At 42.0% G+C, this 26,849-nt stretch overlaps 1 protein-coding gene and 1 long non-coding RNA gene across 8 annotated transcripts in view; one reads left to right on the top strand and one right to left on the bottom strand.

Annotated features, from left to right (window-relative positions):
- The window catches only part of LOC140718814 (transmembrane channel-like protein 3), an 88,738-nt gene extending 77,289 nt beyond the window's left edge, over positions 1-11,449 (top strand). For all 4 annotated transcript variants that reach the window (XM_073032998.1, XM_073033000.1, XM_073032999.1 and 1 more), the window contains 2 exons: positions 1,822-2,083; positions 8,851-11,449. In XM_073032998.1, coding sequence (XP_072889099.1) covers positions 1,822-2,083; positions 8,851-9,670 — 1,082 coding nt within the window. In that variant the 3' untranslated portion in view covers positions 9,671-11,449. The remainder of the gene's footprint in view (positions 1-1,821; positions 2,084-8,850) is intronic.
- Positions 11,450-16,903: 5,454 nt separating this feature from the next.
- LOC140718813 (uncharacterized) overlaps positions 16,904-26,849 on the bottom strand; it is an 11,704-nt gene continuing 1,758 nt past the window's right edge. For 2 of the 4 annotated variants that reach the window (XR_012096797.1, XR_012096798.1), the window contains exons 2-3: positions 25,831-25,862; positions 23,081-23,748 (exon numbers count right to left, since the gene is read on the bottom strand). This is a non-coding gene — a long non-coding RNA (uncharacterized lncRNA). Of the gene's footprint in view, positions 17,132-19,582; positions 19,780-23,080; positions 23,749-25,830; positions 25,863-26,849 lie in introns of those variants that run through there. The other 2 variants (XR_012096796.1, XR_012096799.1) reach the window with 2 other exon arrangements.

Genomic DNA, 26,849 nt, shown 5'->3' with positions numbered 1-26,849 from the left:
TCAATGATTCAGGACCAGCTTCTTCGCCTCTGCCATCCGATTCCTAATTGGACATTGAACCCATGAACATGACCTCACTACTTTCTTATTTCTATGTTTGCATGACTTATTTAATTTAACTATTTAATATATCTATACTTACTGTAATTCATGTTTTTCTCTATTATTATGTATCACATTGTACTGCTGCTGCAAAGACAACAAATTTCACAACATATTAAACCTGATTCTGATTCTGAATCCACTTGATTGTCGTAATAGCTTGTTCACTGATGTATTTGAGGGAAGGAAATTTGCCATCTTTATTCTTCCAGAATCTCAGTAATATTGTCCTTTATTAAATCCCTAGCCGCAGCATCTTTTGTGGTAAAGGCTGATGTAAAATATTCATTTGGTAGCATTGGCTCCGTGAATAGGTTTCTGTTTTGGTTTTCAATCAGCCTTACCTTTCCCTTATGTACTTCACACACTAGTCTCTTCTCATACTCTCCTGCTGTTTTTTTAATCATTTTCCAGCTGAATTTTCAATAATCCATCTGGTTTACACTTTTTTTTAACCATCTTTGCACCTGTCATTTGCTGTTTTAATTCCTATCTTTTTCACCAACCAGAGAACTCTGGCTTTAATATCGCCACCCTTCTTCACCATGGAAACGTGTCTTGCACCATCTCTCCCATCAAACCTTTGTTTTCCATTGCTCAATTGTAATTTTGTGTGCCGCCTTTTGATTTCAGTTTACAGTGCCCACCCTATTGAAATTTGACTTCCTCCAATTGACTATATCAACTTTTAAATGGTCTTTGTCATTTTCCATAGCTATTCTAAACTTTACGATACAGTATTATGATTGCTGTTTCTCATTGATACTTGCCTGCTAAGCCTGGGCCAACTCTCAGGACCAAGTCCAGCTAAGGCACTTCAGAACCTCTCCTGCCCTGTCTGTTACTAACCCAGTTATATGTAGAAGGGGCTACTACTCTATGACTTTTGCATATTTATTTCCTTACAGATCTGCTCGTCCTCATTTTTCTTCAAATATCAACCTGTAGAATAGCCCCAGTGATGTAATCGTACCTCTGTTTCACATGGACTGATTAGATGAATTGGGCACAGCACGGTAACACTGTGTTGAGAATTGATATAATTGATGCTTTTAGATTTTTTTTCTGGACTAGATAACATCAAGCAACCAGAAATTTCATATTGTCCAAAGTAATTCAAGCATCAGTCAGGAGAAACACAATTACAATGAGAATGTGGTTCCTTAGGGAATGCGGTAACCAGAGAGCTAGTTAAAGCTGTTAGTATTTATTGAAACACTTAAATCATTTATTTCAGAAGATTGCATTTTGGGATAAAATATAGATGTGGTTTCAGATGGTGCTTTATCACTGTATCATGTTTGGGAGTGAAATAAGGTGATTTTTGATGTATGGTTCCTAAATCTGTCTTGTTTCCCTCATGTAGTCAATCAGTCAATGGAGATCAATTGCTACAGTTGATCATAACACCATTATCATTGTCAGGATGGTAGAGGTGAACCAGATGGAATCTGGCCTTTTATCCTCTCACAAGGATATGAAAGGATCTTTACCAGGAATTTGCACATTTAGTGCAAAAGCTGGAATAAGATCAGGTAACTCTGAGAACGTGGACAATGTGAACTGTCAGATCTTCCACACTGTCAACTGTAAACCAACAAAGTGTCCAGATCAAGCCTGAGTTAGGGATTCAAGCTTCTGAGAGCACACCATTCTTCAGCACAATCCTTTTTCAAAGTTTTGTTGGCTTAATTTCTAAAAACCTTTCTTCTTTTACAGCAAGATTTCAGCACCTGGAGGAAGGCCACAAGAAATCTGAGCATGAAAGTGACGCCACAAGTCAGGAGTCCTCCATTCAGTCGTCGCCCCGGAGGAATGGGAGCATCATGAACTTTGACATCCCCAACAGTGCAGGGACTCACATTCAGAGCATTTCGCATCAGGTGGATCGTCCTGCCAGTGCCCCTCGGGGTACTAATCTAGCACAAAGCCCAGCTGCTAGCGTTGCCCAGAAACACCGGAGTGAGCACTTCCCCCAAAGGTTAGAGCGCTCTTTCTAAACTGCTCCTCATCATGTGCATAAATTACAAAGAAGAACTTTGCTGAGGTTCTTTACAAAGTAATTACGTTTTGTGTGAATTTAATTTAAAATTTTGCTTTATATTTGTTTTACCCTTTTCTCGAAGGAATGAACTTCGAGCTTGCGGCATCAGCGGTTCTGGAGAACAAGAAATCAGGTCATTTGCAGTGTTGCCTCTTACTTTAATCCATGAAGGGTGGGGTTACCACTAGACACCAGTGCACTTCACTGGAAAATCAGCAGATGAAGTGTGAACCCACCCTTCATAGGGAGATGTCAGACTTATAACCCAAATCTTAGTGGAGGAGCGACCCAAACAAATCAATATACCGATTGGACACTAAGCACGGTGGTGGGGGTGGGGATTGTTAATCCTGTATGACATGCTTTTCAATCCAATCCAAAAACAATGTATCAAAGTCAAAGAGTACATTTGGCCTTTTATTAAGAAACTAGTAAAACAAACAATCTTGAAGCAATAAAAACTAATGAAACTAAAACAAGCGATATAACAAAGTAAGAAATCTTAGTGTATTAAACGTACTTAAACTTTCTTCTACTTAATTAGGCAATCTTAGGCGCAGTTAAGTGGTCAATAAAAGGTGATACCACCCCGGCGCACTCCCTCACTCTACTGAACTTCATTGACAAAGCATGAACATGTAACCAAAGCTCTTCGCTTTTAGCACACCCCAACCCTCATGACTAACTACCATAATAAACGCGCAACACAAAATACACTACAGATAGAAAATAGATACATGACAGATAAGAAGCATTATACAAAAGAGGCTGAAAACGTTCAGGAAGGCAGTTCCAATGTTTAGGGTGTTAACTATTTCTGCTCCGGGAACTATCCAGAAATTGTGCGTTGGTTAGGTAATTATGTTTCATCAAATTTATTTGATCATCATAAATATATCTTCTTCATGAATCAATAAAAGTACAATTATTTTCATGTTACTATTTCTATAAAAGATTTTTCCTGATGTATTTAAACAAGGGTAACCTGTCACTAATTCAGCTGATAATAATCCAGATGAAAATGAGCATATCACACAAAGGTAGCATTTTAACTATTGTTTTCTGACAATTTTAAAATCACTGGAGATTAAGGAGAAAATAGTATGAAGCCACTGAATAGTTTTGATGTGCATTAGTCAGGTTTTGAGAAAGTTTTTAAAGCATGCTTCCTAGTGTCAATACACCAAGGGAAATTATTGTAGCTTGAAGAGCATTTGTGAACTCACCCAGTAATTCGGAGATCTGCAACAGGATTTCAATGTTGGGAGGTTAATGTTGCTGTAAGCTGCAGCTAGTGTAGGTGGCTAGCTGGAGAACTGAGGGGCAAGGGGGAATTGATGGCATGCAAGGTATTAAGCAAAGGAATGGGATTGATAGGATTTCTCTGACAGCCAGCATAGATTTAGCTGCGTGACCTCCTCCTGTGCTGTAAGGAAATATAAAATGAGCAGTATATTAGATGGAGCATTTCTATTTTCAGTAATTGCTTCAACATGGTTCTGAACTATCATGACTGTGAGTTATGATGGAGAGCAGTTCAGACTGGGCAGAAAAACAGACAGCTTATTTTACACTTTCCTGGTTTTCATTTTGATCAATATAGTGTGAAAAAAGAGACTGATTTAATCGTGGCTCCAACATCCCCAGCTTTTTTCCTGAGCCATCTTGACAAAGCCCGAATCCCCTACTCTTCTGCTGTTGGTCCTCATTTCCCCCTCCCCCCAGAGCAACAAAAAATACCAAATTTACCAATCCCAAAGTAGCGGTTACTTGAAAACAAATCAGAACCACTGAACACTAAGCCAGAGTAATCGACACTGTATGACACACTTCCAAATAACAAATTCCCAAATCGTCAAAGGTATGTTCAATCCTTTCTTACAAAACCAGCAAAGATCTTGTATCAATAAAAACTAATGTAACTAAATTAGCGATGTAGTGATCTTAGCGTACAAATCTACGTATCCAAGCATTCTAATTAGCGATATCAGAATTTAAACAGTCTAATAATATTCCAATTAACGGTCATTAAAAAGTATCATTCCCCATGGCTTACTCACTCTCCTCAAAACTAAACAACTAAGCCGAGGTGAGAATACATAACTATACTCACTTGTTTCTACCGAGCCCCAACCCATGTGACAGATTACCATAATAAACACACCACAAAATACAATACAGACAGAAAATAGATACATGGCTCCAACGAACAGAGAATAGATACATGGCTCCTAAACGCAATCCTTTTTTGAATGCTAATTTCTCCTCTCCAAATCCCACCAACCTCAGACTCTCCTCCTTTCACCCCGCCCCCTTCCCACCCCAATACCACATCAGCTGGTCCATCTGAACCCCTGCCCAAACTTCCAAACGTCAGTCCACATTCTGGCACATTCTAGGTCCATGTTCCAAACTCTCCCATCTCGATGCCAAATGTTGAACTCCCATGCCTAGAAGATTGAACAATTTCCCAGTCAGTTACTGTAATGCTGAATCAGGTTTGCGGGTCTGGCAAGTGAGACAGAAAACATTGACTGTGAATAGGTATAGTAATTCTTTATTTACAAGCAGTAAAAATTTGACCAAATAGTCATGTTCTCCAAGTTACAGAAACTACAAAGCTGAGTACTCAGCAGACGTGTATTCAACAAACGTACCTAATTAAAAGTGGGCACAGAGCATACCTTCCCAATGATCATGTGCACTGCTTGCCTTAAACAAAAGAAGAGAGAAAAAAACTCTCAAACGTGCTCTCTATATACCCCGGATATTTGAAACTGGACACCAGGCAGCTATCCAATGGGAAAAGCAGCTGCAGTTTCTAAACTAACCAATCACAACAGAAGCAACTTTTGAGAATTAGAATAACCCATCCCTTGTGGGACACTCCACCCCTTAAAAGTTGTGAACATAATGATCCAACCCTCAGACTAGTATGCCTCTTGCAAACTCCCTAAGTTACATGTAATACACAAGAGTACAATACCCAGTAGTCTACAGTATTCCATCAGCCTCTCTGCGCCCCAAAAGGTCACCAGCCCCACCCCAGAATGTAATAGCTAATGGGCTGGTCCCCCACTTAATCTTATACACTGACTCCAGGATATGGTCAACCACATGAGTGATGTTCTCCAACCTGTCAGGAATGTAAGTGCAGCATTCTTAGCCAGCAACAGTACAAGTACCACCTTCCTTTGCGAGCAGGTAATCTAAGGTCATAGGCATCAGTTCCCAGGACAGTCTGGCCGTACCATGCTGAGAAAGGCTATTATTCAAAACCTTCCTTTGTAATAGCCCTCTTACTGACCAGCATGGGCAAGGTGCTCCTCCAGGGCACTGGGGTGGTAGTCGTATGGCACCATACATCAACTGAACCACCCTGTGGGAACCACGGCTAGGCTTAGCAACTGCATATCCAGTGAGTGCCATTCAGCATCCAACAAGTGCCCCACTTCATGAGGACGAGAAAATCTGCGGGTGCTGGGAATCTAAGTAACACACACAAAATGCTGGAGGAACTCAGCAGGCCAGGCAGCATCTATGGAGATGAATAAACAGTCGATGCACAACACCATTTAGCATTGACACAGCCGTCCCAGGATACTGTTCCTGCTGACACTTGCCAGCCACCGTACACCTTGTACGTACCACCTACAGCAACACTCTGTCAGGTGGGGAATTCACTTTAAGAGTCGGGACATTCCAATGGTACGTAGGGAAATACCAGCCTTTAAATCATTTACTCCGCCAAGGCTATTAAGGCTCAAGTCCCTTAAGCCCAACAGCTGGTGCTAATAAAGATAGCACCACCCCTTTTATTGGAAAAACCACAAGTCAATATTCTCTGGCGGGCTACCTCTATCACAGTATATTTCTGTGGTAAGAGCCCATTGGTGTTGAGTGCCCCATTTCGGTTGGGGTTTTGAATTAAGAGTGGGATACCTATGTTTAACTGCAGTATTACTCAAAACCAGAGTGATGCATTATGCTCAGGGGAAGCAAGCAGTGTTCTCAGGCTGTCACTGATCGTGTGTTGGGATGATAGGCTCCCTAAAGCACCCATCTCCCTCTGTTAGATAGATCACTCCAGTACCCTCCTCATCCCATATCTTCAATAACCAGATGGCCAAAGACTCCCCAGCCAGTTATCTACACCTATCCTCTAAACTCGCTAATTCTTCAGCAGAAAATTCTCTGAGCTCTTTTGTCTCAAAGGTGTCCATTGTACCATCCCTCACACATTCCTGATCCTCCTCTCCCTCCTGAGAGGAAGAAGCCGTGAGTCGATGCCCGCCACAGCAGGCGTGGGGGTGCATGATTACCCGCCTGGCCCATACTGTTTCGGAGATCCATGCCAACCTCTCTCCCTCCCTTTCATCATCCAGCCAGACATCTCCATCTCCCAGCCCCACAGTAGGATCATCACCCCACCTCATCATGGCTCAAACCTTAACAGGGCTGGGCTGTCAACCAGCTCAGCACACAGCATCTTAGTGCTCAAGCTACATAAGCTGACAAGCTGTCTCTGTATACTTATCCTCCAGCTTTGCAACCCTACCCTGAGCCATTGAAACAGCATTATGAAGGACCCCATGCACCCCTCATACAATCTCTTTTCCCTCCAGCTGTCTGGGAAAAGAGTCCGAAGCATTCGGGCTCTCACGACCAGACTATGTAACAGTTTCTTCCCCCAAGCTATCAGACTCCTCAATACCCGAAGCCTGGACTGACACCTTGCCCTACTGTCCTGTTTATTATTTATTGTAATGCCTGCACTGTTTTTGTGCACTTTATGCAGTCCAGTGTAGGTCTGTAGTCTAGTGTAGCCTTCTCTGTGTTTTTTTTTATTACGCAGTTCAGTCTAGTTTTTTGTACTGTGTCATGTAACACCATGGTCCTGAAAAAACGTTGTCTCATTTTTACTATGCACTGTACCAGCAATTATGGTCGAAATGACAATAAAAGTTGACTCGACTTGACTTGACTTGATAGTGAGTCTCTCTGAATAATACAGCGCTGACTGAGATTTTCCAACTCATTCTTAAGGCTCGCTGTTGTTTTACATTGGTGTCTTACAATCACTGCAAACAGCCTGAAAGCATCCCGCTAACTATCCTTTCTCCTGGGGAAACCCAATGATTTAAGTATGGAAACAATGTGGTTTTCCATTTCAACCCCGGCAAAATCTAACTTGTCTGACCAATCTACCGGCATTCCATAACCCATCAATAGGTTAGCAAGACGTCATCTGACCTGGGACTCTGCATCTCCTGGATATTACACGTCATTATTGACCGGCATTGATTTTAATTTGCATTTTGCCATATATCCTCCAGACACTCTATCCAGCTACCATGTCATCTCCCTGAATCATTGCAAGCAGAACATGCGACAGTATCTGTCACCTGTGGAAGGTTCTGGAGCAACAAACAGTCTGCTGAAAACAAGAGCTGTTTGTGGGAGGAAAGGAATTGGCTTGCCCCGGATTCTGATGCAGGGTTTCAACATGAAACATTGACAATTCCTCTCCTCCTGCAGTTGCTGCTCAACCCACAGAATTCCTCCAACAGTTTGTTGCCCCAGATTCCAGCTTTTGCTGTCTTGTGTCTCCAGGGGATCTGGAAATTCAGCACAGCTGCTGAGATTATAAATCCATCTGATCAAATTTTTTTGAAAAGATTGCTGTCAATAATAGTGGGCATAAAGCTCCAGACTAACATTGTGACTCTTTTACTGCCCATTCCACTGATAGTGCTTAGGACAGCCATGAAGGTCCACCTTCTCTAGTGGTGTTCAGAACTTCTTCATCACGTCAGTAGCTTCTCAGTCTTCACTGCTGTCAGTCGTGTACGTTCTGCGTGGAGACTCAGGAATACCATCACACCCAGATATAGAAGGATTCTTCATTGCTGTTTCTGTAACAATTTTATTTGTTTTACCAGTCAGGGTTGTTAGCCCTGAGCTGAAACCCACCCCCCCCCCCCCCCCCACCAAGCCTGGAGGACCGGTGGACCACTCTTAGTCTTGACCTGTTTGGCATGGTTGACCCTACCAAGAGAGTTTTTCACCCAGAGAGTTGTGGATCTGTGGAATGCTCTGCCTCAGAAGGCAGTGGAAACCAATTCTCTGGATGCTTTCAAGAAAGAGTTAGATAGAGCTCTGAAAGATAGCAGAGTCAAGGGATATGGGGAGAGGGCAGGAACGGGGTACTGATTGTCGATGATCAGCCATGATCACATTGAATGGTGGTGCTGGCTCGAAGGGCTGAATGGCCTACTCCTGCACCTATTGTCTATAAGAGCCAAAGCATAAAGCCCTGTCTCCAGACAACATAGCTCTCTGGGTCACTGAGGCATGCAGGCCTCCAAACCACGACGAAGTTGTGGTCCTCTTGGAGTATGACTCTTAAACAGCCAATGTGCTGTTACGATTTAGTGTAACCTGGAGTGACCCAATCCTGTGAAAGAGTAGATGTTAAAATATACCTTGTGAAACAGTCCGCATCGGAGTTCTCACCCTCTCCTAACACTGACTGACACTGTAGAATCAATTCTCACTCCAATAGAGGCAAGTCTCAAACTGGGAAATGAGAATGACCCCAGAAAATGGGAAGTTAAGGAATAAAGAAAATCTTACGCCTGAGGGAATTTTTCTACTCCTGACCTCTCACTGGTGTTTTTATTTTATCTTTACTGTCTCGTCAGGCATCCAGGTCCCATGCCAGGAGCTGCAGGTGGCCTCTATAGAGCAAGGCCTTCTTCCGTCCGTTCTGATGTCCCATTTAGAAAGTGCATCAGGCCGCTGAGCTACTCACCAGCAGAGGGTCCCCCACAGACAATTCTCGGCCGCAGAGTCCACACAGCCCATTATATACTCGTCAATGAGCGTGGATCGAGGAAGAGGTTAATGCGTCCAAACACTCGGATGCCAAAGCATTTCAAGGTGGATGAGTCCAGGGAGGTGGTGGAAATGCTGCCAAGAAGCATGAAAAGGTTTTCAGTGCACGGAACACAGAGGGCAGGTTCGCAGATGCACTTCAGCGAGGAGGAAGACGAAGAGGACATGGAACAAAGGGCATTTAGCAGGTCACCTCGCCCCCACTCGCTGTCTGATCTCCACCAGCCAACTCGCTTCTACATCGGTGACAGCAAGGACAGTCGCTTGCTGATCGGGAAGGACCTGGCCCAAATTCAGTACGAATCGTACCACGAAGAGCGTGAGTTACCGCAGGATCATGCTGCTCCCGGGACGTCGAACACCCAGCAGAGCAGCAAAGAGCAGGGTCCTGCCGGCAAGTTGAAAGTGAAGCAGAAAGCAGACCAGTCACTGACTGAATCAGACTCGCTATCTGTAGCATCGAGCAGCGATCAGCAAAATAGCAGCACCGACCAGTACATTCAGGTCATTCACAGGAAGGAGAAGGTCTTGAAATCTTCCAGTGACAAACTAACTAGGCCCAAGTTAAGAGCAAAAGTTGAACTAACTGCTGCAGAGGCTAATGAACTGATATGTTCAAATGTCTAAAGCAAAGCCTTAGTTTGCACACAAGGACAACATGTACAGAACGTGATACTGCATGGGGATTTGAGAGGGTTAATACGTGATGTTAAGGGGAAGTTGAATAAGTACATGAAAGAGAAAGGAACAGACAGCTTTGATTGCAGTGTTTGATGATGGAAGTAGGCTCACAGGGGACAGGAACAGTGGACCTGTGGGTCCAGAGAGGCAGTTACCATGCTCAAAAACAATGGGAGTAACTGTGCCATCAGTGCAAGCTATTCAATGCTCACCCTAAGTACCAACCTTCTCAAATGTCTATTCACCTGCCGCTGGACTCCCTGGCAGCAACCTTGACAAGATTGTCCAACATTATCCTGGGAATCACCATCAATGCCGTATCAGAATGGCCTGGGAACACTTCTAAAAGCATTTTGCTCTAAGCTAATGTTTTTAATTATTTCTGTGTTTTAATGACTTGTTTATTTTTCAAGAATTTAAATTTTATTTTGTATAACTTAATCTTAAGTAATGCTTTTTTAATAATGTCTCCGAATGTCAAAACCATTAGGATGTTGTTCAGATCAATGACAGCTTGAACAGAAGGCAGAGCTCAGGGGCAGAAGGCCGCAAGATGAGCCATTCACAATTGTCCCATGAGTTTAAAGGTGTCGGCGGATTTTCCAGGAGGTGCAGTCTGGTCCAGTAGTTCTCTAAGAGAATATCTAACCTTTCCAATTTCTTATAGGGCACCTATCGACATTTTGAAATTGATTAGAGAATGCTAACTTGACATTACACACTCTCTTACACCACTAAAGTTAGTTTCAAAGATAAGATCAAAATATTATCAATACAAATATACTCCTTTTATCAAAAAGCTGAAATAAAATAGAAAGTGTTAGAAGTTCACAGCAAGGCTTGACAGCATCTGTGGAGAGAGTTAATATATCAGGTAACTGATATCTCTGCAATTCTGTCACTTTCTTTACCCTGCCTTCTGCTTTCAGTGATAGAAAGTGACCAATCCCTCGAGGATGTTCTGGTTCATTCTTCCATCCACACCAAACCTCAGTCCCTCCTCCTTTCCTGCCGTCCAAGTGGTACAAACTCATTGCAGTGAGTGAAGCAAACAGTTTACTTCCGCTAGTTCCAACGTGGCACGTTGTAGTCAGTGCGCAGTGAGCTCCTCTGGGGAAAACTAGCAAAGACTGGGTGACCACTTCCATCCAGGTGCCTGTAATTTTCCAATTCTCTCCCACTAATTGTCCTCCATGTTTTCAGCTAAGTCCACAATCATGAGAAAACCTGCAGACACTGGAAATCCAAAGCAACACACAGAAAATGCTGGAGGAACTCAGCAGGCCAGGCAGCATCTATGGAAAACTGTAAACAGTCGACATTTTGGGTCAAGACCCTTCATCAGGACTCCTCTTCCTTTACAGTCCTAATGAAGGGGTAAAAAGTCTACTGTTTTCCATAAATGTTGGCTGGCCTGCTGAGTTCCCCCAACATTTTGTATGCGTTGCTTCAACAAAGTCCAATCCAATTTCCAGGAGCGGCATCTGATCTTCTGGCTGGGTTCATTGCATTGATTACACTGCTCCACAATCAATGACTCCCAAAGCAGTTGCTGTTTAATTGCAATGCACAGGGTAGCTGTGCCCGACCTCCATGCCTGCACGTGGCAGGAGGGAGTTGGGCATCAGGTGCTGGTAAAACTTTCCTCCTAATCTGCTGTTGGACTCAGGCCACATCCATTTTGAGCTGAGGGCCAAGAACTTTTCTGTCTCGTCGGCTATCATATCTTTCGATCTACAAATGACAAATAAATCTAAATCTAAGCCTGAATCCACTTAAACGGGGTTACCAACTTTAACAAAGTACAGGAGATAAGTAGGTGACTTTTAATGTTTTACCAATTCTAGTACTTTTATTAGATTATTTTTAATTATGGAAATCCTTTGGAATAATTTGTAAGTGCCCCTAATTAGTAGAGACATTTAATAACTGTTGAGAAGGCCCTTTGAGATGAATGAAATGATCACCAGTACCTAATATTTAAGATTACTGCACGTTTTGCAAGTGTATTCAATCCCTCGAACATATTACACTTTTCTATTGCATATTTATTTATTATTTGCAATAAATAGAAGAGCTGCCATTGGAGCCACTACCTTGAACTATTGTAGTCCTTGTGGTGAAAGTGGGCCTGGAGTGCCATTGTGCTAGGAAATCCATAATAAAGATACACAGGAGATTCCACAGACACTGGAAATCATCAGCGATGCACACAGACTGCTGGAGGAACTCAGCAGGTCAGGCAGTATCTGTGATGAGAAATGGAAATGCCATCTGGAGTTAAGACGCAAATCAGCCTGGATGCGGTTGGTTGAAGGAGTTCAAAGAGATGAATGGTCAGCTCCTCTAAAATATGCTGTCAGTCTGATCAAAAAACTGCCTCCAGAGATATACAAGAGATTGCATATGTTGGAAGTTCGAGTGAAAAAGCTAATTTCAGAAGGAATTTAACATGTCAGGCAGAATCTTTGAGAGAGGCAGATGGCTTTTTGGGTCAGACCAGGGGATATGAGTCTATCGGGTCATTGGACTCTGGTTGAGGATGCAGGTTATCTCATAACATTTTAAGTATTTAGACAAGCATTTGTATCACCAAGGTATCTTTTTGGTAGAAGAGATAAAAGGGTATACTATTTTATAAATGGAGAGAAAATTCAAAAATCTAAGGTGCAGGATTCCCTAAAGGTTAATTTGCAGGTTGAGCAGGTGGTGAGGAAGGCAAATGAAAGGTTAGCATTCATTTCAAGAGGACTAGAATATAAAAGCAAGGATGTAATGTTGAGGCTTTATAAAGCACGGGTGAGGGATCTCTTGGAGTGTTGTGAGCAGATTTCGGCCCTTTATCTAAGCAAGGATGTGCTGAAACTGGAGAGGGTTCAAAGGAGGTTCACAAAAATGATTCCAGGATTGAAAGGCCTGTCATATGAAAAGTGTTTGATGTCTCTGGGCCTCTACTCACTGGAATTCAGAAAAATGAGGGATGACCTTATTGAAACCTATTGAATTTTGAAAGGCCTGGATAGAGTGGATGTGGAGCGGTTCTTTCCTATGGGGGGGCAGTCAAAGACCAGAGGTCACAGCCTCAGAATAGAGGGGTGCCCTTTTAGAAGGGAGATGAAAAGGAAGTTCTTTAGCCAGAAAGTGGTGCATCTGTGGAATCTGTTGCCACAGGCACCTTAGGAGGCCAAGTTATTGGGTACATTTAAGGCAGAGTTTGATAGATTCTTGATTAGTCAGGGCATGAAGGGATACGGGAAGGCAGGAGATTGGGGCTGAGAGGGAAAATGGATCAGCCATGATGAAATGGCGGAGCAGACTCGAAGGGCCAAAACAGTCTAATTCTGCTCCTATATCTTGTGTTCTTATGGTACAGAAGGATACAGAGCAACTGCTGATATGTGGGATTAGTGTAGATAAGAGTTTGATGGTTGACATAAACCAAGTGGGTTGAAGGGCTTGTTCCTGTGCTGCATGAGCTGAATTTAATCAGGAGGTGCTGCTAATCATTTAGTTACATATATAGCTGAAATAAATGTCATCTTGTGATGGCAGACATGCTGAATTAATATAGATTGTAAATCAATATGACTAAATTTTAAAAGGAATGTTTTTAATTAGTGCAAAATAAATAAATGATTGCCTCTCCCCCTCTAACCTCTCTTTGTAACCAATGGGAAAGGTCCTGTGTTCATTCAGAAAGGCACAAGAGTCTGCAGGTGCTAGATTCAGGTGTTTGTTGTATATATGAAAGGTGTATGATGTGTTAAACATTCTCAACAAGATTTGCGACTGTTTCATACAAAGTGGGATTTGGATGTTTGGCCAAAGCTCGACCAATGACTGAGGTTTTGATGAGGTCTTAAAGAAGGCAAGAGAGGCTAAAAGATTAAAAAGAGGGAATTTCAGATCTAAAAGGTGGTTACTTCCTTCCTAACCAAGGCTGGCTTAAGAATTTTGTACAACTCAAATGTAGCTTAGTCACGTATAAATGATTGCTGGCTGCAAAGAGACTGAAACTGTTTCCCAGTATCATCCATTCTACTCCAAGGACTCAACTATTTCTCTAACTTCAATGATATGTATGCACAGGTCATTAATGTCAATGCATGCTTGAAAGTAAATTCTGAATTTAAAGCTCACACTTTGTGTTACGAATAATCCTAACTGACCTAAAATTCTGGTGTGTTTAAGTAAAATCTTCATTAATAAAAAAATTCATTGAAATCTGAGTAAGTCATCTTCTATTGCTTAACAGTACAATAGGGTCTCTTCAGGAAACTGAGAGCCTGAACAAGGACATACATCAGCCCTGCCAACCCAGTAAGCAGTCTGCTAAACCTCCACTGCATGGTAAGAATGTCCTTCCTCAGGTTAGGACATTGAAACTGCGCACTCTATTCAAAATGTAGTTTTACTAAGGACCTGTGCAAGTTGCAAACAGTTAAATATGAAAAAATAAGAAAAGAGAAAGAAAAGTCATATATTTGTGCCCAAAGTATTTCTGTGTCATGGTTTAGCGGGGACAAGAAACTGCACGTGCTACATAGATAGCACAGAGGTGCAAAACTTTATAGGACAGTTATGAAAGGGAACTTTAATTATCCAAGTTTAAACTGGGATAGTAACAATATTAGGGCTGAAGAAGCTGAAGGGCTTCTGAAATATGTTAAAAATGCTTTTCTAAACCAAAATGTTTCTTACCCGATCAGGAAGGAGGTATTTGTGAATCTGGTTTTGAGGAATGAGAAGGATGAAGGGCACAAAGTTTTGGTAGAGGTACCTTTAGGAGATAGTGATTGTAATGTCATAAAATTTAGATTGGCTACATGTATCAAGTATTCCAAAAAGCATTGTAAGTTTGTGGTCAGTGTCTTAATGATTTTCTCCTGAACTGCCTCAAAAATCCAGGGATGCGTCTGATCTGGTGACTTGCCTACTAATGAAAATCAGCTTTCCTAATACCTACATCCCATCAATTTTTAATATAGCCAGTGTCTCAAACATGCCCCTTCTCTCATGAATCTACATGCAAAATATTCATTTGGTACCTCACCAGAGCCCTCAGCTTTTTTGTGTGTAATTGAAAGTAGGTCGATTTCAATGCAGTGAGGATGGATCTGGCCAGGTAAACTAAAACCAAAGGTTAACAGGTAAAAGTTAGGTAAAAATAAATCAATAGCTAGCCTTTAAGGAAGAGATGGAACTCATGAGAGGCAAAGAAAGAACAAACTCAGGGCTTCCTGGTCGATGATAGAGATACAGAAGAGGAAAAGGAAAAGCCATTTCTAACAAGTGTCAGCTTGTAAATACAAACGAGAGCCAAGGTGATAATAAAAAAAGAATTGGAGGGGAAGTATAAACTAAAGAAACAGAGGTAAAATAAAGAACTTTTAAGAAAAAGATAGCTGTCCTTTTAGAATCAAGAAGTCTTTTATGGGCCTATATGTAGTACAAGTATAGTGCAGAGAGGAGCAAAACCGATAAAAGACAAAACAGGAAATATACACATGAATGCTGAGTGTTGTAAGGAAATAAATTAATACTTAACATCTATCAAAGTAATAAAGAGAGAGAGCATGTTTAAGACACTGGATATATTAAACATTGATAGCATGGAGGTTTTAGACAAGTTGCCTTAGCCTGGTCACTAGAACTGGATGGGATGCATCCTTAGATTTTGAGGAAAATATGAGAGGACATCACAAAGATACTGACCATAATCTTCTAATGATATTTAGATTCTAGAGTATTGTCAATGGACTGGAGAAGGACAAAAAAAGGAATAATGGTATGTCTATCAACTACAAGCCAGTGGACTTAACCGTGCTGGAGGGAGAGATTTTAGAAACATTGATCTTGCGCAGGATTGGCAGATACCCGGGGCGGGGGGGAGGGGAATTAGGACCAGTACACAGGTGTAAAGGAGAACAAAATAATTGCTACTCCGGAACTGATGGAGCACAAAAAGACACAATAAAATCAAGATTAAAAAACACAAATACATAAAGTAGCTTATATACGTAGATTGATTGAATGTCCATAAAGTGACGTTAGGTATATTAAGTGACTCTGACAGGAAATGATTAAAGTACTGGTGGTGGGGGCTGTGGAGGGTGAGCTGGTGGGTCGAGGTATTGATCAGCCTTACTCCTTGGGGAAAGTAACTGCTTTTGAGTCTGGGGGTCCTGGCAAAGATGCTATGTTGCCTCCTCCTTAATGGGAATGGGGCAAACAGTTCATGAGCAGGGTTGGTGGGATCCTTCACGATGTCACCTGCTCTTGACACCACCATTGATGCCACCATTCATATATATGTCCTTGGTATCAAGTAGGTTGGTGCCAGTAATGCATTGGGCAGTTTGGACAACCACTGTAGGGCCTTCCTGTCCACTGCAGTGCAGTTTCCATACCATGCAGTGATGCAGAACATTAGGATGCTCTCTACTACATATCTAGAGAAGGACGAGTCTGGATGTGCAGAGTCCAGCTCTCTTCGGAAAGTAGAGGTGTTGGTGAACTTCCCCGATTGCATTGGATGTGTTCTGGGAGCATGAGAGGTTGTGTGAGATGTGTATCCCAGGAATTTGAAACTGCTCTGCAGATTCCAGTGCTGCGCCGTTGATGTAAAGAGAGGTGTCAGTTCTGAAGTCAATAACTATCTCCTTTATCTTGTTGACACTGAGGAGAAGTTTATTTGCCTGGCATCAGGCCTCAAGTTCTATCACCTCATCGCTGTTGATGATGAGCCCCAACGCTGTCGTGTCATCAGTGAACTTGACAATGTGATGACTCAGACCTTGACCATTCAGTCATGTGTCAGCAGAGGGTACAGCAACGGGCTCAGCACACCATCCTGGCAGGACCTCGTGTTGAGGATGATGGGGGTGGAGGAGCATTTGTGCATCCTGGCTACCTAGGACTAACACTGAAAACATGGAGACAAATTGGCCAAATAACAGAGAGCAGAGGTGAATTATTTATCATACTATTGGAAGATGAATATAGTGTCACACAGGGGGTCATTTAGGGATTATTTGTTCTTTTGATTTATAGAAATAACCTGTAATGGGCTGGGTTGATCAGACCCAAAAGACCCAGACAATTCTAAGTGTCTTGGAGATGTAGTAATAATTGGACAAGCATGTCAAAGTAACTTAAGCTTAATTTATTACCATAGAATATAAAGCACAAATAAACCACACAGAGTTCTACATAGTAAGTTCCAAAGATTTCAGGGCTAATGAGTCTTTGTCTCCACTTGATTGTTGCTGTCGTCAGGGAACTTAATCGTTGCTGTTGTCGGGGGAAACTCTGAATTCTAGTCGGGGGAAATCACCCTGGGTCTCCTGAGCACTGATCACAATTCCTCCAGTCTAGGTGAGGTCCCAGGAACCGAGCAAAAGGTGCCTCAATAAATAGAAGTTCAAAGGTTCACTTTACTATCAAAGTATGAATGCAGAAGACAAGTCTCAGATTTGTCTTCTCCAGCTAGCCATAGGATACAGAAAACCATATGAGTAGTTGAAAGAAAGACTTCAATCCCCATCCCCCACACAAAAAGAAAAAGAAACAAAAACTCACAAACCCCAAACACCCCAACCCCTCCCTCGCACAAAAGCTAACAGATCACCCAAAACCCCAGCCCGCTGATCTGCAATAAGAAAGAATGGGCGAGAACATGAAAGAAACATGGAACTGAAAGAGGCCAATGTGAACTACAGTTAGTTTGAACTGCAGTCCAATCCATAAATCTCAGAATTTCGATAACATCTCAACATTGAGACCTAGCAGCCCTTCCAACAACAGCGACTCAAAACCAGCAGCCCGTCCGACAGCAACAACTCAAACCAGCAGCCCCACCAAGGGCAGCAACTCCAACCAGTGGCCCCTCCGACAGCAGCAACTCCAACCAGTGGCCCCTCTGACAACAGTGACTTTACGCCACTTTTACCAGCACCGGGATGAACTTGCCTTTGACGGAGCTTGTCTTACGCGGTGATTGACAGCTGTTATACCATCTTAGCTGCGAGCTTAAGTGTTGGCGGCTGTAGTCTTTCTTGGCCTCAAGGTACCAGAGGAATGAGAACAAGAGATTAGCTGTATCTGTGTGTCTCCCAGTGCTTGTGGAACTCCTAAAGAAACCATGCTGAGTTTGTGGCATGAGAGCAAAAGATCAAATAGTTTGTCTGTCTCTGTGTGTCTTGGTTTGGTCAAGATGGCACCAGCAAGCAACAATTCCAGGTAGGCGATCATTTCAGCTTTTCTACTTCTTCTACGTATCCTTTTTATCTTCATTTTGTTTTTGAAACTGTTGGAGCCTGGGACTTCAGGTATGTAGTTTGATTGAGTGAGCTAGTGCTCTGCAGGCCCCAAGAAAACTCTGGGAGAGAAAAGCGAGCACCAGCTACCATGAGAAGCTCAGAGACAAAATGAGGGGCCATGATTGACTACATTCCTTTGCGATTAAAGCGTCCGGGTAGATTGAAACATTGAGCCAAATCTGGAGGAGGGCAAACAGCTGGTTCGTGTCACTTCCCTTGGAGAGTCCGTTAGTTGTGTCACTTTCCTCAGGAAGGCCGCTGGTTCATGTTGCTGCCCTTGGCGGGGCCACTGGTTTGAGTTGCTGCTGTTGGAGAGGCTATCGATTCGAGTCATTGCTATCAGAGGGGCTGCTGGTTTCATCCCAGGCCACCAGCCAAAGCCTTGAGCCAATCCTTTCATTTTGACCGTGCCTGGATGAACAATTGATGAAGATAATATAGTTGATGTGATGGATTTTTAGAAGTCATTTAATCATTAGTCATTTGGAAAGACTCCAGCCGCTAACAGCAAACATTTAACAAACCTACTGTGTTTAATTTGTACTAACACCTTACCTGCTGTGAGCTCACAAAGTGTTAAAGTGTCACTTGGAATTGTTCTGACTTTCACCTAATATTTTTACAAAATTTAATACATGACCTAGACTTGAGACATGCAAATCACAATTTCTAAATTTGCAAATGACACAAAAAAGTAAAGTGAACTGTGAAGATCAGGACAGGATACAAAACGAGAAGTGGAATGGGCAGACCAGCAGATGAACTCCTTACAGAGAAATATAAGGTGATGCATTTATTTAGGAATAGTGAGGAGAGGCAATATAGAATAAGAACCACGGTGTGAAGAGGAACATAAGAGTTTGACCTATAATATGGATGTACAAATCGTCAAAAGTGTCAGGAAAGATTGAGAAACTGGCAGCTGGACTTCTGTCTTCATCAAATAAAACTTGGAATATAGAAACAGGAAAGTTATGCTAAACCATTGTAAAACACCATAAATGGTTACCAGAACATGAAGCTGTAAGAGGGGGTACAGAAAACAGATCATGAGTGGTTTCTGAGATGAAAGACAACAGCACCAAGAGTAGATCAGCGAGGTTGGAAGTGTTTTCTTTGAAGAAGGGAAGAATATAAGTTGATTTAATAACGATGTATTGGGACCGAGTGGAAAAGTGTGTCAGTTCCCTTTAGATGAGGAGTCAAAAACAAGCACTCGTGGGTATAAAAGGAAAAAGAATTAAGACCAACATAACAAAAAAACATTTAATTACACATATGTGATTGGAATCTGGAATGCATCCAATGCACATGTGGTGAAGGTTGTTACCATTGTAGCCTCGAAGAAAGAACTAGATGAATATATGGAGGAGAAAAATTTGTATGGCTATGGAGAAAGGGCCAGTCAGAATGGCAGCAACAATTCCATGATTCTATGATGGCCAAATATGTGCAGTCACTAGAGGGTGCATTTTCTATGACCTGCTTCTATTTGGAGATTCAAATTGCTCTTATACACAAGGATGCAGCATACCTATCCCTATCTATAACAGCAGTTCGAGTACCAAAATAGAACCGGATCATAGGCAGCAAGCAGCGCAACTTCCATTTCCAACTCAGTGTCTTTGATATGGGCACGGCATTCATGATTAAATAATTGAATTCCTGTTCTGCACTCTTCTTCATGATCGTTGGGACTGCTAGTGGCACTTGTAATGCCTGTGGTGTGAAAATCTGGAACAAAATTCAGAAAGGTATCACAGTCATCTAAGGCCAAACTGAATGAAAGACCTTTGTGGTAAAAGCATTCCTAGAACCCACAGAGCTATTGTTCCATTATAAGGAATTATTATGGCATTCCTTGAAGAGTTAGAGGAAGGCCACAGTGAAGATTGTTGGCTGCTTTCATTGTCAATATCACAGTAGGAATTGGTGAGTCTTAGTAGATGAATAACTGGGACTGATAATCTGATTAGCTGAGATAGGAAATGAGAAGGATTCTGTGATTGGAAATATAAAAATTTGAAGGCAAATGACAATCCATATTGCAGGTTGGAAATGTGTAATAATAATTCATCAGGAAAGAGCAGTAATACAAACATGAAAGTAAAACCCCAATTGGAATCAGATCTGGGATTAAATCGTGAAGAGCCAAAACTGAAGCATCTTTATCTGAATGTACACAGCATTTGTAACGAGCTGAGTGAGTTAATAACACAATTAGAAAAAAGTAAGTATGATCTCATGACTATTATCAAAGTGTGACTACACAATGACCAAACTGGAATATTCCCGGACACTTCGAGAAGAAGTAGATAAAATGGAAAAAGAGGAGGGAAGTAACCTGATAATAATGATAGGGTAAAAAAGCAGCAGAAAGTAAATTTCATAGCTCAGGACATCAAGAAGTAGGATCAAGTTGGGTGAAGCTAAGAAACAAAATGGTAAAGTGGGACAGATCAGAAGATTTAAAGTTACATGTAACAAAGGTAATACAACATTCATAGTCTCCAATAAAAACAGAAAAGGCCTAAAATACTCAGCAACACTATAGGCAAAAGGCATCTTTATTTGAACTGGGAAATACACAAAAAAAAAACACATAAGTTTTAATTTGAAGGGAGGATAGGGTAGTGGTGGATAGGACAAAGGGAAAGGGTGCAGTCAGGGATTCTGTGCTGACAATACCACCTGGTTAAGAGATTAATGAGGACAGTTAGAGAGAAAACAAACACAGGGAGATGTAAAATCTGAAAATACAAGTCAGAGCTGTGAGAAATCGAATCAGTATCAATAACATGAGATGAAGAGTCCTTGAAAGTGATGACTCCATAGCTGTGGGTCCTGAGACTCCTGTACCTCCTTGTTAATAGCAGCAGCGAGAAGAGAGCATGGCCTGGGTAGTGGGGATCCTTGATGATAAATGCTGCTTTCCTGCGAGAGCACTCCTTGTAGAAGTGCTCAGTGGTGGGGAGGGCTTTACCCATGATGGACCGCACTGCATCCAATTCTTTGTGCAGGCTTTTCTGTTCAAGGAAAATATCTAACAGATCAGTGAAGAATGAAATCTGAGATTATTGATAGATAATCTATCACAGAGTTAGCCAGGTGAGTTACTTCAAACTGTTGAATTTGAAGCTGAGTCCCAATGTGCCCAGACAAAAGATGAAGAGTTATTCCTCAAGCTTATGTTAAGCTTTACTGGAATGGCAGGAAGCCCAAAGTTCACAATAAACAGTGGGGTCCTGGAGAATGTTGTAGAACAGAGAGACCTACTATAGGAGTACAAGGACATAGTTCTTTGAAAGCAACTTCACAATTAAACAGGGAGGTGAAGAAGGCATTTGGCACTCTGGTTTCATTAGCCACAGCAAAGAGTATAGGTGTAGGGATGTTATGGTGCGGTCTACAAGAAGCTGGTGAGGCCACTGCTTCATTGTGTATCATTATTATGTCATTCAGCCGAAAAAGAGATTTACCAGAATGAGGCCAACACTCTCTCCACTTTCCACAGGGATTGTTCCCTTCATGATCCCTGTATCCCTTTGTTCCTCCCCTCTAATCTCCCATCTGGCACGTATCTCTGCTAGCAATAGATATGCTACACTTGCCCATTTACCTCCTCCCTTACCTCTATTCAGGGCCCTTAATTGTCCTTCTAGGTGAGGTAACACTTCACCTGTGAATCTGATGGAGTTGTCTATTGCTCCCAGTGTTGCCTGCTCTACATCGGAAAGGCCCGACATAAATGGGGGGTGGGGTTGCTTTGTTGAATGCTTCCACTCCATCTGCATAAAGTGGAAATTCCTGGTGGTCTATCCCAGTTCCCATTCTGACAATTCAGTCCTTGGCTTCCCTTTTTGCCACGCAGGGGCCCCTCTCAGGGTGGAGGAGGAATGCCTCATCTTCCGTCTAGGCTAATGGCATGAACAATTTTTCCTTCTGGTAAAATGAAATTCCCCTCCCCCTTTTCTCTTCTTCTGTTCCCCACTCTGGCCTCCTACCTCTTCCCCTTACCTGCCTATCACCTTCCCCAGGTGCCCCTCTTTCTTCACTTTCTCCCATGGCCCATTCTCCTCTGCTATCAGATTCCTTCCACTCCTTCCCTTTACCTCTCCCACTCATCGAGCTTCATCTTCTAGCTGGTCCTCCTTCCCTTCCCCCCACCTTTTTATTCTGGCGTCTTCCCCTGCCTTTCCAGCCCTTAAGAAGGGTCTCAGCTGGAAACATCGACTGTTTATTCATTTCCAGAGATGCTGCCTGACCTGCTGAGTTCCTCCAGCATTTTATACGTGTCTCTCCAGTACTCAAGGGCCTGAGTTATAGGGAGAGGGCGGGCAGTCTAGGCCTTCATTCGTTGGAGCACAGGATTCTGAGGAGTTACTTTATAGAGATGTATAAAATCTTGAGGGGAATAGATAGGTATTTTTCCCCCATAGAAAATGAATCAAACACTAGAGGGCATATGTTTAATTCAAGAGGGGTAAAATTTAAAAGGGACTTAAAGAGCAACTTCTCCATGCAGAGGGTGGTGGGTAAGTAGAACGAGCTGCTAGAGGAAGTGGTCGAAGGTGTCACGGTGACTGCTGACAACATCTGAACCCAGATACGGAGAAATGGCAGTCTTTGTCATGGTGAGCAGATGGCAACCACTTAACCCAGGTAGGGAGAAATGACAAACTCCCGTGTAGAGATGGAAGCAAGAGGTTAGACATAGAAACACCACCAGAGCACCGGAGGCAAAACCGAGTGACAGCGCAAGACAAGTCACTCTCCACAAAAGGACTCTGCTCAGTGCTAAGCAAGAGTCTGGTTTAAATCATCATAGAATGCAGGAAACTCTGTGTCAGCCACAATAAATGACAAGGTTAAAGAGAGAACACAAGGGCTTAACGACTGTCCTTAAGACAACAATTAATAAGCACAGGTGCTTGAGAAACCCAGAAGCCCAACGCTCTAAGGCATGCTGGAGATGCCTGCGGGGCTCATGACAGAGGCAGATATGATAATATTTAAAAAGCATTTGAACAGGTATATGGGTAGGAAGGCTTTAGAGGGCTAGGTGGCAAATTGGGGCAAATGAAATTAGCTCAGATGAGCATCTAGCTTGCCATGGATGAGCTGGGCTGAACATCCTGTTTATTGCTCTATTACACAAGATTTTTACCTCACAATGTTGCAAATACATCAGAAAAATAGAGGTAGACAAAATCTCAGAATTCAGTGTAGGAGGACCAAGGCACTCATGAGGAAAGAGAATGATCTAGTGTAGGTATGGAAAGGGAAAACATTAGTACAGTGTACTCTCTGTTACTGAAAAACCAGGAGGAATGAGGAGTGGTGATTCTATGAGAACTGCTAAAAATTAACATGTTGCCCAGATGTATTATATCAAAGTTCAGAGTAAAATATATTATCGGAATATATGCATGTCACCATATACAACACTAAGATTCTTTTTCTGCAGGTATACTTAGCAAATCTATAGAATAGTAACTGTAAACATCAGGCACTGTAAACAAACTCTGAAAATGCAGATAATAAATAAATAGCAATAAATAATGAACATGAAATAACAAGGTATAAAAGTCTTTAAATGAGTATAGTTATCCCATTTTGTTCAAGAGCCTTATGGTTGAAGGGTGGGGTAGTAACTGTTCTTGAACCTGGTTCTTTGAGTCCTGAGGCACTTGTACCTTCTACCTAGAACATAAGAACATAAGAAATAGGTGAAGGAGTAGGCCCTCTGGCCCATCGAAACTGCTCCGCCATTCAATAAGATCATGGCTGATCTGGCCATGGACTCATCTCCACCTACCTGCCTTTTCCCCATGACCCTTAATTCCCCTACTATGCAATAATCTATCCAATCTTGTCTTTAATAGATTTACTGAAAATTAACGAGGCTGCAGCAGCAAGAAAAGAGCATTGTCTGGGAGGTGAGGATCTTTGATGATGTATGCTGCTTTTCTACGACAGAGTTTCATATAGATGCGTAAAATGTTTAAATAAATTGCCAAACTAAATGCTGTCTACTTACGCTTTTAAATAATAGTTTCACATACAACTCTACATTTTAAGGGTAAACAGTATTAAGGTAAAATACATTAAGAATAAAATGAAAAACTGTATTCACATGAAGTGCCAAATACTATCAGCCTACAAATATATTGTCCTTATATATATATATATATATATATATATATATATAAATAAATAGATAGATAGATAAATAAATAAGTCTAACTTTGCATAATCACTCAATGAGCTTATTTTCATAAAAATATTGAAGGCAATAGACTAGCTCCACTAAGGCTACCACTTAAACTAATATGTTAAATTTGAGTTATAGACTAAATTTGATTGTGTTGCTTGAGAATTCTGGATGCACAAGTACTGTAATTATGAGTGCATAAACAAGTATTTACTGTCTATGTTAATGTGAATCCACTTCAGATCAAGATCTCAGAAATTTTGCTGGTAAACAAGGAATTGACAGAGGAATTAAACAATGTTTTTCCCCAGATAAAAAAACAACTAATGAACAGTACCAGACTGAAAAAAAAGAGCTGGAGGAAGTTAATGCTCACAAAAAAAATGGAGCAAAGCAACTAGAGGATTATAACCTGTATCCCAAAGGTGTAAAAGAGGCTGCTATGGAGACAATGGATGTACTGTTTGTCATGTTCCAAAATTTCATATTTTCCAGAATGGTTACAACAGATTGGAAGAGAGCAAATGGGACCACATGGGTTTCCTCTGCGTGCTCTGGTTTCCTCCCCCGTCCAAAGGTATACTGGTTGGTAGGTTAATTAGTCATTGTAAATTGTTCCGTGATTAGGCTCGGGTTAAATCAGGGGTTTGCTGGGTGGTGCAGCTCAAAGGGCCAGAGGGGCCTACTCCGTGCTGAATCTCAAAAAATTAAAAATAAACAAATAATCCATATTTATGAAGTGTAACAGGGCATTTAAATTGTGAGGATCAGGAAAAGTCAGCACAGAATAATGGGAAGGAAAATTTGTCAAAAGCTTTTCATAGCATAAATAGAACAGTCAATGTAATATAGAGTACATTCAAATAAGTGTGAGTTCATCAGTCTGATGGCCTGGTGGAAGAAGCTGTCCTGGAGCCTGTTGATCCTGGCTTTTATGCTGCAATACTGCTTCCCAGATGGCAGCAGCTGGAATAGATTGTAGTTGGGATGGCTTGGGTCCCCAATGATCCTACGGGCCCTTCTTTCACACCTGTCCTTGTTAATGTCCTGACTAGTGGGAAGTACACACTCACTCTCTGCAGAGTCCTGTGATTAAGGGAGGTATAGTTCCCATACCAGTCAGGATGCTCTCAATGGTGCCCCTGTAGAAAGTTATTAGGATTTGGGGGCCCATACCAAACTTCTTCAACTGTCTGAGATGAAAGAGGCGCTGTTGTGCCTTTTTCACCACACAGCTGGTGTGTACAGACCACGTGAGGTCCTCGGTGATGTGGATGCCGAGGAATTTGAAGCTATTTACCCTCTCAACCCCAGATCCATTGATGTCAATAGAGGTTAGCCCATCCAGAGCCTGTGGCATGTCGAATTGTCAGGTGAACGATTAGTTTTTAGTGTACTGCTGATCATGGTCGTTTTTTTGGGTGCTTTGCTATTGCTTGCTGGGTGGTGAATGCTAATGGTTTTTGCTGAAGTGGGGTCGGGGATGGGAGGGTCTTTGCTTTGCCGCTACTTGTGCGTGGGAGAGGGGAGTAAGGGGTTTTTGGGGTTGTAATAATTTTACTGTTACTCACTCTTTGGGGTACCCTTCTGTTTTCATGGATGTCTGCAAAGAGCAAAAATTTCAGGTTATATATTGTATACATTCACTGATATTATACAGAGCTAATGAACTACTGGAATAAATAAGAGAAACCAGAATATGTAGGATATTTGTACGTCTAAAGCACCCGATATAGTGTTGCTCAAGGGTTATTAAACTTAGACCATGTGGAATTGGGGCCAACAAACTGGCATGGATTGAGGATTTGTTATGGGGAGATAACTGAATTAGATTAAATGGTCATTTGCAAGTTTGAAGATTGTTGCAAGGGGAGTGATTCAGGGATAGCAGCGCCAACCATTCACAATCTATACCAGTGTTTTGGATGAGAGAACTAAATGTAGTCTACCCAAGTTTGCCAGTGATGCAGAGCGTGGTCATAGTGCAAATTGTAAGAAAGATGCAGAAAAGCATCAGGGCAAATGAACTAGCTAAGTGAATGGGTGAAGACATGGCAGGTAGAAAAGTATGTGAAAAAAATACGACGTATCCACTTTGTTAAAAAAAATAGAAAAGTAGATTATTTATAAATGATGAGAGATTGAAAGGTGCTGCTTTTCAAAGAGATAAACATGAGATTCTGCAGATGCTGGAATCAAGAGCAACTCAGCTGGAGGAACTCAGCAGGACAAGCAGCATCTACAAAGAATACAACACAGTACAGGCCATTCAGCCCACAGTGTTGTGCCGACCCTTAAACCCTGCCTCCCATATAACCCTCCACCTTAAATTCCTCCATATACCTGTCTAGTAGTCTCTTAAATTTCACTAGTGTATCTGCCTCCACCACTGACTCAGGCAGTGCATTCCACGCACCAACCACTCTCTGAGTAAAAAACCTTCCTCTAATATCCCCCTTGAACTTTCCTCCCCTTACCTTAAAGCTATGTCCTCTTGTATTGAGCAGTGGTGCCCTGGGGAAGAGGCGCTGGCTGTCCACTCTATCTATTCCTACAGAAAGGGATAAGCACTTGACGGTGCAGGTTGAGA

The sequence above is a fragment of the Hemitrygon akajei genome, chromosome 30 (assembly GCF_048418815.1).
Source record: "Hemitrygon akajei chromosome 30, sHemAka1.3, whole genome shotgun sequence".
Classification (NCBI taxonomy): Eukaryota; Metazoa; Chordata; class Chondrichthyes; order Myliobatiformes; family Dasyatidae; genus Hemitrygon; species Hemitrygon akajei.
The sequence above is the reverse complement of the archived record's forward strand: the minus strand, read 5'-3'. Positions and strand labels throughout refer to the sequence as shown.